This window comes from Corythoichthys intestinalis, chromosome 19, assembly GCF_030265065.1.
Source record: "Corythoichthys intestinalis isolate RoL2023-P3 chromosome 19, ASM3026506v1, whole genome shotgun sequence".
Taxonomy (NCBI): Eukaryota; Metazoa; Chordata; class Actinopteri; order Syngnathiformes; family Syngnathidae; genus Corythoichthys; species Corythoichthys intestinalis.
In genome coordinates this window covers 26521094-26536625 of record NC_080413.1, presented here as the reverse complement: position 1 = coordinate 26536625, position 15532 = coordinate 26521094, and the positions used below count along the sequence as shown (strand labels likewise).

At 38.0% G+C, this 15532-nt stretch overlaps 1 protein-coding gene across 2 annotated transcripts in view; it reads right to left on the bottom strand.

Moving 5' to 3' along the window:
* Nucleotides 1–8490: 8490 nt before the first annotated feature.
* Nucleotides 8491–15532, bottom strand: part of knl1 (kinetochore scaffold 1) — a 40251-nt gene continuing 33209 nt past the window's right edge. For both annotated transcript variants that reach the window (XM_057823657.1, XM_057823659.1), the window contains one exon: nt 8491–9344. In XM_057823657.1, coding sequence (XP_057679640.1) covers nt 9248–9344 — 97 coding nt within the window. In that variant the 3' untranslated portion in view covers nt 8491–9247. The remainder of the gene's footprint in view (nt 9345–15532) is intronic.

Sequence of the window (15532 nt, the reverse complement as noted above, 5' to 3'; positions counted from 1 at the left end):
TGGCGTCAATGTGAATTATTTCTCTATATTTGTCTAGTCTGAATGTGTTGACTTGCCTGACCCTCAAAAGATGCCTGGATAAGTTATTTACAGTGCATTGCAAAAGTATTCGGCCCCCTTGAACCTTGCAACCTTTCGCCACATTTCGGGCTTCAAACATAAAGATACAAAATTTTAATTTTTTTTCAAGAATCAACAACAAGTGGGACACAATCGTGAAGTGGAACAAAATTTATTGGATAATTTAAACTTTTTTAACAAATAAAAAACTGAAAAGTGGGGCGTGCAATATTATTCGGCCCCCTTGCGTTAATACTTTGTAGCGCCACCTTTTGCTCCAATTACAGCTGCAAGTCGCTTGGGGTATGTTTCTATCAGTTTTGCACATCGAGAGACTGACATTCTTGCCCATTCTTCCTTGCAAAACAGCTCGAGCTCAGTGAAGTTGGATGGAGAGTGTTTGTGAACAGCAGTCTTCAGCTCTTTCCACAGATTCTCCATTGGATTCAGGTCTGGACTTTGACTTGGCCATTCTAACACCTGGGTACGTTTATTTTTGAACCATTCCATTGTAGATTTGGCTTTATGTTTTGGATCATTGTCCTGTTGGAAGATAAATCTCCGTCCCAGTCTCAGGTCTTGTGCAGATACCAACAGGTTTTCTTCCAGAATGTTCCTGTATTTGGCTGCATCCATCTTCCCGTCAATTTTAACCATCTTCCCTGTCCCTGCTGAAGAAAAGCAGGCCCAAACCATGATGCTGCCACCACCATGTTTGACAGTGGGGATGGTGTGTTCAGGGTGATGAGCTGTGTTGCTTTTACGCCAAACATATCGTTTTGCATTGTGGCCAAAAAGTTCAATTTTGGTTTCATCTGACCAGAGCACCTTCTTCCACATGTTTGGTGTGTCTCCCAGGTGGCTTGTGGGAAACTTTAAACGAGACTTTTTATGGATATCTTTGAGAAATGGCTTTCTTCTTGCCACTCTTCCATAAAGGCCAGATTTGTGCAGTGTACGACTGATTGTTGTCCTATGGACAGACTCTCCCACCTCAGCTGTAGATCTCTGCAGTTCATCCAGAGTGATCATGGGCCTCTTGGCTGCATCTCTGATCAGTTTTCTCCTTGTTTGAGAAGAAAGTTTGGAAGGACGGCCGGGTCTTGGTAGATTTGCAGTGGTCTGATGCTCCTTCCATTTCAATATGATGGCTTGCACAGTGCTCCTTGAGATGTTTAAAGCTTGGGAAATCTTTTTGTATCCAAATCCGGCTTTAAACTTCTCCACAACAGTATCTCGGACCTGCCTGGTGTGTTCCTTGGTTTTCATAATGCTCTCTGCACTTTAAACAGAACCCTGAGACTATCACAGAGCAGGTGCATTTATACGGAGACTTGATTACACACATTTGGATTCTATTTATCATCATCGGTCATTTAGGACAACATTGGATCATTCAGAGATCCTCACTGAACTTCTGGAGTGAGTTTGCTGCACTGAAAGTAAAGGGGCCGAATAATATTGCACGCCCCACTTTTCAGTTTTTTATTTGTTAAAAAAGTTTAAATTATCCAATAAATGTTGTTCCACTTCACGACTGTGTCCCACTTGTTGTTGATTCTTGACAAAAAAATTAAATTTCATATCTTTGTTTGAAGCCTGAAATGTGGCGAAAGGTTGCAAGATTCAAGGGGGCCGAATACTTTTGCAAGGCACTGTACATGCTGGTGTATTAAAGGTAGCGCAACCAACATTCTCATACAGTACTACAAATAAGGTCTCATCCAGGATATCCTCCATGCAACTTCAAAGGTCGCGTGCATGCGAACACAAACAGAAAAGCTTTGTCATATATAACATGAGACAAACAGACAGGCATTTCTTACTGTGGAAACTTTTGGACTGGTCCTTATTTTAAAGGAAATCTTTCCAATGAGCTATCCATAGCATAGTTTATCAGTAAGGGTCAAGCAGGGATTTGGGTTGGAGCCATAGGGAATGCACTTAAGGGGACAACAGCCACCTTGCCTGTTAGCGGGTTTCGGGTGTGGGTCACACAATAACCACAAGTCTGGATGTTTTGCTGCCTCTCATCTTGCATGGCAGACACTCCTGTGGCAAGTATGGTATTGTGTCAAAAGCGTACTTGATGATGGATGATGAGTAAAGACTGACAGAAATTCATCAAAGAGTGATCATGCAGAGTTATTTGTTTTTCTTTTGCTGCAGTGACAGTGTCGGTCATGAGGGACTGTTTCAAATAAGACCAAAAAAGAAAAAAAAATTGTATCACTCCAACCCTTGCACGAAGCACCCTGTGTAGTGCCATTTTTTCATGCATCAACAAAACATGCCTCTCCCAAACCCAATTGCAGTTATTGTACTTGTTTGTCTTCCGTGGATACAAATAGTATAAAATGATATTCTGCTGATGCCAAGTAATGCCATTTTGAATGGTTCTCAGTCAAACCAAAGAAGGAGAAACATTAGCAATACAATTATGATTGTCATCAAGTCTAATGATAAACCACTGAACTCAACTCACATTATGTTTATCAAGGTCAATGTTAGTTATTACTTGCAGTTATAACCATACGCGAAGATTAAGGAGGGGTTGGGGGGGGCAAAGCCCCCCTAAAATGTCATTGCGTATAATTGACTTTCCAATACAGTGTGTAAATTTAAAATTAAGACTCTGCCGGTAAAGTGTTGTCCATAAAAGTTGTAAATTAAACAACAAAAATGAATGAAATGAACAAAAAATATATTTTTATAATGGATCAAAATTATTTTTCAAACAGATCATGTGACTAGCACCTTAGACATGGTCACTTGCTTTGCTTAGCACCCCCAAAAAGACACCTGAGGACAGAAGAGTCAAGATGAACACTAGGGCTGCAGCTATCAAATATTTTCTTAATCGAGTATTCGACTGAGAATTCTATCGATTAATCGAGTAATCGGATAAAACATTTTTTTTTTTTTTTGGTAAGGAGCAATTATAAATATACACGAGAAATCAAGACATTTCATCTAATTTCTAACCATTTTGAGTCAATCAGTGTCTTTATTTTCGATGTACATTGTTGAAAACGGCCAACAATTGTATCTCAGAAGTGACTAGAGGAAAAAAAACAAAAACTTTTTTACTGTTTTCACTCAAAAACTTCTAGATCTTATATACATATATATATATATAATGGACAACTGGCTAGCTTAAATGCAATAAAATACTAACTTTTTTTTTTTTTAACAATGCTCTCAACAAATAGTTCAGACACATATTTCCACAAAAATTGGCTAAATATACCTTCAAACTAAATTACAAATGCATTAAAATACATGAGCACAAACAAAAACCTAGCTTATGTTGGTCTTAACAGAGAGCAGCTGGATTTGGCCATGTAAAATGGGGCAGACTAGAGGGCAGTGTATCCACCCAAATTAATGAAACTAAATGCAAACACTTTGAAAAACAAACCATTACAACGCCACTTTAATTAAACGAACACTCGAAGCAGCAAAATTTAACTCGAATATTTTTTTCTAATCGAATACTCGAGTTAATCGATTAATCGTTGCAGCACTAATGAACATACGTAATTTTTTCAAACCTAAGCTCACAAAAGCGACAACAACTACTGATCTAGAACCAAGGATTGAAGATGTACGCCGAGGAGCACCGCCAAAATAGTGAGCACGGTTTCAGTTTGCTCCACTCAAGACGTTAACCCTAAAAAATGATAGGAAACATATTTTTAGCGTATCATTATAAATGTTGCTGGTTGGAATATTCAGTCAAAACAGATGCGAAGTCTACTTCTCCACTTGGTAAGACAGGAAAACGCGCACGCTAACACACGCACGGACACAAACACACATCTGGGATGCCTGTATGTACGAGCAAGGGCTAAGCTACAATGCGATCATATAGGCAAGGCAAGGCAAGGCAAGGCAAATTTATTTATATAGCACAATTCAACACAAGGCAATTCAAATTGCTTTACATCACATGAAGATAAAATCACATTAAAATCAATAGAACGTAAACAGAAAGACAATCGAAATAGGAAATAAAATTATACATAAAAATCCCATTTAATCACGAATAGAATAAAAAAATAAAAAAATAATTAATAAAACAAATACTACAACTACTGCTAATAAGTGAAATCCGCAATTGAGATAAGCACAAGAGGAATAGAAAGCAAATAGACTGACATATATAGACAGTTATGGATATGCAGTGTTAAACAAAAGTGCTCTTAGCCCTGATTTAAAGGACCTAACAGTTTGAGCATACTTCAGACCTTCAGGTAACTTGTTCCAGAGGTGAGGAGCATAATAACTAAATGCTGCCTCACCCTGCTTGGTTGGACGCCCTTTTGCCTTCAGAACTGCCTCAATTCTTCGTGGCATAGATTCAACAAGGTGCTGGAAGCATTCCTCCGAGAGTTTGGTCCATATTGACATGATGGCATCACACAGTTGGTGCAGATTTGTCGGCTGCACATCCATGATGCGAATCTCCCGTTCCGCCACATCCCAAAGATGCTCTATTGGATTGAGATCTGGTGACTGTGGAGGCCATTTGAGTACAGTTAACTCATTGTCATGTTCAAGAAAGCAGTCTGAGATGATTCCAGCTTTATGACATGGCGCATTATCGTGGTGAAAGTAGCCATCAGAAGTTGGGTACATTGTGGTCATAAAGGGATGGACATGGTCAGCAACAATACTCAGGTAGGCTGTGGCGTTCCAACGATGCTCAATTGGTACCAAGGGGCCCAAAGAGTGCCAAGAAAATATTCCCCACACCATTACACCACCAATACAGCCTGAACCATTGATACAAGGCAGGATGGATCCATGGTTTCATGTTGTTGACGCCAAATTCTGACCCTACCATCAGAATGTCGCAGCAAAAATCGAGACTCATCAGACCAGGAAACGTTTTTCCAATCTTCTATTGTCCAATTTCGATGAGCTTGTGCAAATTGTAGCCTCAATCAGGGCCCAGGCCATTTGGGGGCCCTAAGCAAAATAATGCAAAGGGGCCCATATTTTTGGCCCACCATTTCGTCACAGTGTACTGTGAAACCTATACATGCAATCCAACCCATACGTCCATATTTTGCATATTAATCAGATTTTGTTGCACTGCATACTTCAAACTTCTCACTCCAAATGATTGTCAGTACTTACAGTAGATGGCGCCAAACCGTTTTCCAAAAGAGGAAAAAAAAGAAGTTAATGAAGAACTTTTATTTTTTAAGCTTGTAATCAAGTATCAAAACTCACAAAAGTCAAATAAAGCAAACTGTAGTAAGCGGATGTTTGCATAAACGGCAATGCGCGCCACATTATTCACGATGCTCAATTAACAACGTATAAAATGAGGTTGCCAGATTGGGGGCCCCCTAGTGGTCGGGGGCCCTAAGCAGCTGCATAGTCTGCGTATAGGCTGGGCCGGCCTTGGCCTCACTTTCCTGTTCTTAGCTGAAAGGAGTGGCATCCGGCGTGGTCTTCTGCTGCTGTAGCCCATCTGCCTCAAAGTTCGACGTACTGTGCGTTCAGAGATGCTCCTCTGCCTACCTTGGTTGTAACGGGTGGTTATTTGAGTCACTGTTGCCTTTCTATCAGCTCGAACCAGTCTGTCTATTCTCCTCTGACCTCTGGCATCAACAAGGCATTTCCGCCCACAGAACTGCCGCTCACTGGATATTTTTTCTTTTTCGAACCATTCTCTGTAAACCCTAGAGATAGTTGTGCGTGAAAATCCCAGTTGATCAGCAGTTTCTGAAATACTCAGACCAGCCCTTCTGGCACCAACAACCATGCCACGTTCAAAGTCACTCAAATCACCTTTCCTCCCCATACTGATGCTCGGTTTGAACTGCAGAAGATTGTCTTAAACCATGTCTACATGCCTAAATGCACTGAGTTGCCGCCATGTGATTGGCTCATTAGAAATTAAGTGTTAACGAGCAGTTGGACAGGTGTACCTAATAAAGTGAGTGTATCTTGTAAGTTAATTTTATTGCTGACACTGCATTTCAGTGTCATCACCATTTTTGCCTCCCCCTCCCCAAACTCCGCCTATGGTTATAACTACAATAGCACTGCAATAATTGAAACACAAGAACACATAGTAAAGTAGAACACACCTGCCTAAGTTCAAAATTAATATTTCGTAAACAGCCTGGGAAAAACAAATGTGTAAATTACATTAACCAAACTGACCAGACGCGTAATTAATTGTTTGTGTAACATCATGAAAAATTCGATAGAAATAAGCCACATAAGGAAAAGTGTGTACTTACACAAGTGTGGTTTCCAGATGCCCAAATGTTCTATATTCATCTGTCATAATTCTATGCAAATACAAATACCATGGGTACGCTAAGTACTGTAATGAATGTAGGAACATTCGCGTTTCACCGAAGACATGATTCGTTAGTCAGTTAAATGAACTTTGCTACCAATCAACCAAAGGACAGAAAAATACTGATGTAATCAGGGGCCCAATAAAAACATGGCCTAGTGAGAACAAACTTGAAATCTGACTGAATAAAGAAAAGTTCCAACTGTTAATATAGGTTGAAGCATATTGGCCATCATTACAGATTTTCAAGGCCTTGCATGGGAATAAGTAGAGATTGCAAAAAAATCATTTTGTGTATTGAATCGTGGGTCACGAATCATGATACGAATTGAATAGTGCATTTTGCATCGTTACAGAACTAATGGTCAGTGAGCCCTCAGGGGCTTGATGCTATAAGGCAGCTGCTGTGGCTCTGCGATTCCCCTGCTGAGCAGGAGCCTATTTTAACAAGGCAGACCTATTGTCTTTTTCAAAGAATGACCAGAGAATGTGGTCACTTCCTTGTGTGTGTGCGCGGGTGTGTGTGTGCCTGTGAATGGCTTGAGTGGGAGGGGAAGTGAAGGGTGAGGGGGATCAGGCGGTACTCGCTTCATTCACATCCTTCTGGGAGCACATGCCACCAGAACTAATTACCTGCCTGCAAGGACCAATTACGTTGGCCCCCTAATGCCACATAACAAGATAACTTCAGCTGTCCGGGAGGCGTACAGGAGCAGACTGGTGGGGGTAGGGTCTCTGATAGCGATTACTGCAGGACATGAGAACACAACAATGATATTTGGCGTCAGCTTTGTAAAGACATAACACCCTGTGTCTTTGTAATGCTTCATTTCAGAGCAAACTACACTCTTTCTCATGGAGTTTTACTCATATTCTATACGTGTATGGATACCTTGATTTGAGTGTTCGAACATAACCATAAAGCAAATTAACTGAAATACAACACATAAATTGATGAAGTTTGCTCGTGAAGGAAATTCTGGCCCTCGCATGAAACAAAATATCACATAAAGCATAGGTCAGGGCATCTTTAAACCATGGTAAAACAAAATCATTTCTTTGTTATGGTAAATTTAGATCTCTGTCCAGTTTTCTAAATATCCAAGCACCTCTCCCATATAACAAGAGTGATATCAAAAACTACTTGTGCAAACTTAATAATTCTCCATTTGATGAAAATTATAATTTGTAGATGAACAGCAAATGCATTCTTGCGTTACACAAAGTAATGAAACCCAAAATGATTGAAACAGATCTTGCATGACAGTGCAGTGCCTTATCTCCTCAGTTAAGCCAGTTTAAATCAGGAAATACCGCATATGCACATTGGAATTCGATTCGTGAGTAAACCGTGAAAAGTTTGCATATTTAGATTATGCATTGCTCTGAAAGCAATGAAACAACATTTAACAACAAAAACCATGCAAGATGATCAACTGTTTTTTAAACCGAACAAGAAGTATCATGGCTCACTGTGAAATCAGTTTGCTGAAAAGGTTAGTGAAATTATAAATTCTTCCAAGAATTATATTTATGTCAGGTAATGATTGTAACTCCACCTGGTTGCCAGAGTCCCACATCAAATTAAAGCCTCCAGTGGCTTTCGATCTCCTCAAATCAATTACTGCACCATAAACCGACATTTGTTGATGTGACTGGAGGAAATATAAATAACGTTAAGTAGAGTTGATCAGGTTACTACAGTGAAATAGTGCTTCTAGGTGTGAGGCTAAAAAGATTTTTTAGAGGGAGCCTGAAGCCAAATGTTCCACCTAATAGAATTAATACCCACTAATGACCCGGTAAGACATTTTAAATATCTCTAAATCCTAAACTGTTGCCCAGGAACAAAAACTGTCATTAAAATTTATGATGCAGTTTATCAGAAATCACATTCGGGTGTTTTTCTGTGTGTAAAGAATTCTATAAGGATGACAGTGTATTGTGTGTAAAGTTGCACTACTTATGTCAGGAAGAAACACAAAGACATACTTCCTTTGTAACTGACCTGTTATTCAATTTGATTTTATTTACAGTAAATCGAACTACTACAGGTTCATGGCCACCTTTAGGCCCACTTTTGATTTTGAAAATACTGTACACAGATGGGTTTAACTACAACTGGCACATCCATATATAGCCACTAGGCGGTACTTAAGCAGTCTTATTTCCCAGAACGAAAAGGTACCATTTTTTTCATATTTTCAATCATGAATCAGTTTTTAAAAAAATAAAATAAAAAAATCACCGTCATTAATTCAAATGCCATTATTCGGTTTTAGCCCCCAAAATACTGGTGCTTTTTTGTATTTTAAAAAACAAATAAACAAAAAATGTAATATAGACTACAACTGTATCTCACAAAAACCGGCTATTTGAATGAGGTGTTGTATTCACTTAAGCCAGTCTGTTCGTAGAAATAAATAAGTTAAACTCATTCACATACTTTACTACAGACATTAGCTTTAGTATTGTTTGCATTTGTCTATTGTAAACAACATGAAAATGCATTAAACCCCACAAAAACTGCAGAACACAAGCAATGGCGGCAACATATCCATTTTAATAAACAACTTCAGTATATTTAAAATACAAATGCATCACCATTAAAGTGAAATTGAATGGATGGGACAAAGAATTAACTAACCACACTCAAAATATGTTAAGGCAAAATAGGACATACTGTATTGTATTTACATCAATTTTCACTTTTTTCCTAAAATGAAAAGTCATTTCAACCAAGTAGAACACGGTCGCCATCTACAGGGGACTGCAAAGACTACACACTAACAGACTGAATTGCGAGCAGAAAAAAACAGAGGAACATCTGTCACTTGAAAAAAAGAGCATACTGTAAAGATCTCAACAAAGTAAGTCACAATTAATTTTTTTGACAATCTTTGTCAGGAGCTTCTTGGCCGGACTGAATGATTCCACTATCTGTTCGATCTGCCGGGCTCTGTACAAACAAGCAACATAGTATGAAAAAGCTGAAGTTATAGTCATGAAAATTTTAAGGCGTTAGTTCAAGGCAGGAGTGTCCAAAATGTTTTCTTCCAAGGGCCATAAAAAAAGAAACAGAAAAATGTAAACGAAAAAAATCAACCCATCACTCTAATACAGAAGTCATATTTTACAATTTTTTCTATTTAGAGGTGGAACAATTTATCGATTAATCGACAACTAATCGATTAGCGATTTAATCGACAACTATTTTGATAACCAATTAATCGTTTAGGACCTTGTTCACCTTAAATTCTTATAATCATAAAATAAATACATTTTTCAGTTGTAAAAATCACATTTCTTCATTATGTTTTTGTCAAGTTAAGGTAGGACATGAACAAAAATATTTTACTTTGGAAAACAACACTTCAACTTTTTGCCAATTTTCGGACATCTTACAGTCAAAACTAGCTTCTTAATAAATTAGTTGCCAACTAATTTGATAATTGATTTTTTCCGGCAGCTATGAGCAGTCCCGTTTGGGTCCTTGTTTGTGTGAATTGTGGGGGTGCGCATGCGCACCAGTGATTAGATGAAGAGAGAGAGTTCCCTGCTACACTCAGGTTGGGCTGCTGAATTAATAATATTACGAAGTATCAAGAGTTAGATTGTATTGTGTGTTGTTTGATCCAGTGTGCCTCCTTCATAGACGAGTAAATGAAGCCAATTTTATTTTTGGGCGATGAAACGTTATTACTTAGCACGGCGCGTGAAGTTAGTTAGCGAAGATGCTAATCAGCATCTTAACTGTCAGTTTGTATTGTGTTTTAGGGAAGCATATTAGCACTTGAGTTATTGTTAGTCAAGTTATCTAATTTCTTTTAATAAAAAACAAACAAACATAAACCCATTCATACAACCGCTTTCAACACAATCTCCCATTCAAACTTGTAAATTGTCATACAAGAGAGGGTACTTTGAAAATTGCATTTATGAATAGCTGTTTGATAAAGAAAACTGATTCATTACAGTCTGCCTCCTCCTTATTAGATTTTGTTGTTGAGTTTGTCAGGCATGAAAATGGGTCAGGGGTTAAAAAGGTGAGAAGGGTGTGGAGTAGAGCTGTCCCGACTAGTCGACGTAGTCGACGTCATCGATGACGTAAATCCGTCGACGAGCACAACATGCCGTCGACGGTTAATGAAGGGTTAAAAAAATATTTGCGTGGAAAGTTAGAATGTCGGATGCTCTGTTTGCAAGCGGGGAAAGCGGCACAAAGCCAAAAAAAAGCGCACCAGAGTGTCCAAAACATTGACTTATTTCAAAGAAACAAAGGAGAGTACACTCTTCTGTCCTGTCTCTTCAGTGCCAAGCTTGGCTGCACGTCGGCCGTGAATAAACACCTCAAGCGCCTTCACGCAGTTTGTAAGGTTTTTTTTTTTTTTTTTTTTTTTTTCTTTTCAATTTTTGTACACCAGAGGGTGCTGTCGCCTTACTAAATAATAATGTTTCATTGACAATGGGCCTATAAGTGCTATTAGTATTGTTCTCAATGCTAATTGAAAGGTTTATTTCATGTTATGGTTTATTTTATGGTATAGAAAATTATATAAGGTTAAAAGGTCATAAATATATACAGTATATACAGTGATTGCACTCAAGGGAGAGATTGTCAATGATAAGGTAATAAGGTAAAGGCAATTCATATAGGCCAGGGGTCTGCAAGTCCAGTCCTCGAGAGCCGCTATCCAGCTTGTTTTCCATGTCTCCCTCCTTTTACACCCCTGAATCAAGTGATCCGCTAATCAGCTAGCTCTGCAGGAGCCTGATAACGATCCCGATTATTTGATTCAGGTGTGTTAAAGGAGGGTGACATGTAAAACAAGCTGGATAGCGGCTCTCGAGGACCGGACTTGCAGACCCATGATATAGGCAATTCATTGATATATAAATAAGGTTTAAAAGGAAAAAGGTGAAAATTTTTTGTTAATTTCTAATTGTGTTGCTTTATTTGTGTGCACCGTAGCTCTTACGGTGTGTTTACATCAAGGATGGAATAAAAGTTGTAAACCATCAGTTTAAGAGACCATCTTTTCAATCGGGATGCTACACTAGTTAATTCTATCAGCATTTGAACTCATTGTTTATTTGTGATTTATTATTGTTATTTACGTGTTTATTTGTACTTTAATAAATGATTTGAGTGTTCCAATATGTTTTTTTTTTAATTGATAAGCGTCAACAAAAATTTCATTGCTAAATTAGTTTAAAAAAAAAAAAAAAAAAATTATTAGATTAGTCGACTAATCGTAAAAATAGTCGGCTGACTAATCGGGAGAAAATTAGTCGTTTGGGACAGCCCTAGTGTGGAGGAAATATGTTCCGGTACACTGTACAACCGAACAAAATATTGAGCTCTGTCGACCCACACTGTGTTTCAGCAGGGCCGTGCAGAGGCCGGTGAAGGGGCGGGTGCTCGTAGATCAAAAGGGGCACATGAACAAGTACTTAATACACCTTAAAACAACATAACTTCAATTTTAACCATCTTTAAATAATAATTGGCTGCAACTGTGATATACTTTAATTGGGAGGGGGCAACAGTGAATAGAAATCAACACTGTCATCAACACTTTCTGGCTGTGACTCAGTCAGTCTGCCTCTTTTCTTCCTTCAACCTTTGCATCAAAACTTCCATCCTCAACTTGTTCATCTGAGAACAAACCACATCAGATGGTCACTGAGCCACGAACAGCAAAGTTTTCTCAAAACTTTTATTTCATTATTATCCATACTTAACAACTCTAAGACTTAATAATTAATAAAGCAATGGCATTAAATCTTATAGAAAAATATCATTGTAATTGTGTTTATAATTGTATTTTATACCCGACTATCCTTGCAAACTTATTTTTATCAAGTGTGCTATTCATCCAGCTCTTGTTTTATCCCTCAATCTCCTTTCCTTACAAGGCATTTCTATATAATGAAATATAAATCTTTAAAAAAAAAATTTAAAAAATCAGACTCCCCGGTGGCTTTTATTTTTAAAGCTTTCTTAATTTCTTTCTCTCTCAATAACTATGGAGGTGGGTTTGTGTCTTTATTATTCAATCAAAAAAAAAAAAAGTTGCTACTATCAAAAACAAAGTTGCTTCAATCAAAATATATATTTTTAATCCCCAAAAAGTCACTTCAAATAAAAAAATGTGTTTTTGATTGCAGAAATAAATTTGAGACAAAAAAGCATTTGAAAACAATTTTTCTTGACTGAAACAACTTTTTCCATTGAAGTAATGTTGTTTTGCGTTTGGGCCACATTTTGACTAAACCATTTGTGTCTTTATTATTATTCAATCAGAAAATAAGTTGCTTCAAAAAAAAAACCTCACTTGAAAAAAAAAAAAATCAATCATAGAAAAAGTTTGCACATGTGTCAATCATCATTTAACAAAGTGAGCAGCCTCAGAGGGTTTGAGTAGACTCACTATGAAGCATTTAATAAAGCCACGCATTTTCTTACTACTTTGTTCTTGTTTAAAAAATTCGGTGGGGCAGTAACATGTTTAAAACTTATCATAATTATTACATTTTGAAGTGCTTAAAAACCATTTATAAATGATACTTTGGGGGGAAAAAGTGAAAAAAACATGTCATATATATGTATCTTTTTCCCCAATGTAAAATCTAAATAAATAATTGAACACGCACAAAAAAAAAGTGAGGGGGGGGGGGCGCTACTTCGTGGTTTCCACTTATTGCGGCGGGTTCTGGTCCCCATTAACCGCGAAAAACGAGGGATCGCTATTTCTGAAAAGCTTCCCAGCACTCGTCAGCTCAAGTCGCAGCCGGAAATAACGCGTCTCAGGCGGACGACGAGAGCGATGCGAGGCGCCCCCCTCCATCCGAGAGCACGCCGCTTAATTTGACTCAACAGTGCGTTTCTTCGTTTATTTTACCGCTAAATACACAAGCTTGACGCCAATTTAACGGGAGCTATTTTTTCACGGGAGATTTGGCTAGCTCTGGCAATGTTCAAAGCAAGCTGCAACGAATGGCAGTAACTTTATTATATGGCAAAATATGAAAACGGTTGAAACCATTACTCACCAAATTCAATCTGCTGGCAAATACAGGCAAGTGTTATGCTCCGCTCTGGTCTGCCCCGGTGTGGATAAGGCCTGCTTTTTGTTTTCACAGCTTTTCAATGCAACCAAAGGCTCTCCATGCACTCCATGTACACGTAAAGAGTGAGCGTGATTGGAATAATGGAACGCAGTTTGGGCCGATAATTGGTTCTCGTCAGCGGAGCATCTAGAAGGATTTTTTGACTGTCCAAGTGTCACTTTTTTTAAAGGTCCGATTTCTGAATTGCTCAGTTCACGTACTAAGTTAATCACATGATGATAATAATAATAATATTTAATTAAATAAAATCTCCCGACCCCCCCCCTCCCCATAAAAGAATTTCTCCTCGGATCTACGCGATTCACGTAGGTCACCCTTTTTGACTTCAAAACGGCGAATTTCGCCGAAAAGTGAAAGATTTTCATGCCTGGTTTGTTTAAAGAAAATAAATGAGGCATAAACACAATTTCTATCTGTGCTTTGTCCACAAGAAAAAAAAAATGTCAATGAGCAGCGCTTTTATTATTTTTTTTAATTTGAATGAACAGGACATTTGTCTGATTTATGTAGTGAGAAATTCTTTTGATGTTTTAACCTTAGAACCTTTTTTAAAATCTTTAACAAATTTTATGTATTTAAGGCAGTACAGTTGTAGACTACAGCTAAGTCAGGAAGCTGTAATAAAATCTTATTTTTGAAGGAAATTGTCTTCCATTTTGTCTTCATTCTTACTTATAACATGTCTAAAACAACTTCAAGGAAATTGTGAATTGGGGGGAAAAAAGTGACATTTGTACGATTAATCGTTTAGTCATCAGATTAATCGATTATAAAAATAATCGTGAGTTGCAGCCCTATTTAGATTACTAATTACCATGCAGCGAGTCTAATATAATGTAAACCAGCTGAGGGATTTGGATTGTGATGACCCATTTTAGCTCTACTTATTGCATTTTGGAGAAGCTACAGCCAGTCAAACCCCTAACCAGAGTGAATGGGGAAAAAATTGCATTGGTCAATTACACTATTGACCAGCGGATTAATTGTAATAACAGTAGTCTAGTCAGTGGCAATGCACCTAATAAATCATTTCTTGCCCTTCTTCTTAAATAATTTCACACTTGTGGAAAGGACAAAATGTACCACACAGAAATAGGGCACTGAACTGTCAAAGCAGGACACAGAAGCGTGTTTTGCAGGCTGTGCGAGAGGTGAAAACAAAGGAAGTGAGAGGATGAGAACAAAATACTTGTTGTCCTACCCAGTGTAGAATGAGGACTATAGTACAATACAGGAAAACTACACGGGTTGTGAAGGAGGGCTAAAAAAATCTGCTTGCTTTGTTCTCGTTGTTATTCTTCTTGTGGAGGACACTAACATATTTTTATTTGATATAAACAACCACAATGAGAATGCGCCAAACTCCCATGTGGCACATTAAAAATCTTCAGCAAATAAAGACATTCAGATTACCACTCTCTATGACTAAGCAGCTGAACAGGATAGGTTCAAATAAATATTTATTTGAATATTTTACAAAAAGTGGGGGACATTCACTACAATGTCTACTCTATTCTTTGAAGACAGATCAGAATGAAATTTGGTCGGTACATTACTGTATCTTCCAGTGATGTATATGCATGGGTCCTCGGAGTCTGATTCGTAATTTTTTCCCCAGATCTGATTAATTAGACTAAACTGAGGAATTAGAAATGGGATCAGAATAAAATTTGGTAGCTATATTGTAGGGATGTATACGCATTTGTCTCAGGAATGACTAATATAACTAATTACAGGAATTCAAAATATAAGCCGCTACTTTTCCCCCAACACTTTGAACTCTATAGTCCAATGTGGTTTATATGTGGATTTTAGAGCTGCGTGTCTTTTGCTGTGACTATCCTTGCGACCTATAGTCCAGTGCAGTTTATACAGTATATGAATATTGTTTCCTTTCAAATTTGGTGAGTATGGCTTATGTCAGCACATCACCTTATAGTCCAAAAATTAGTAACTGATGACTTGTTGTCACCTGTAGTTTGCCAGTAGAGGGCATGCAGGCTCTTTGGGTTG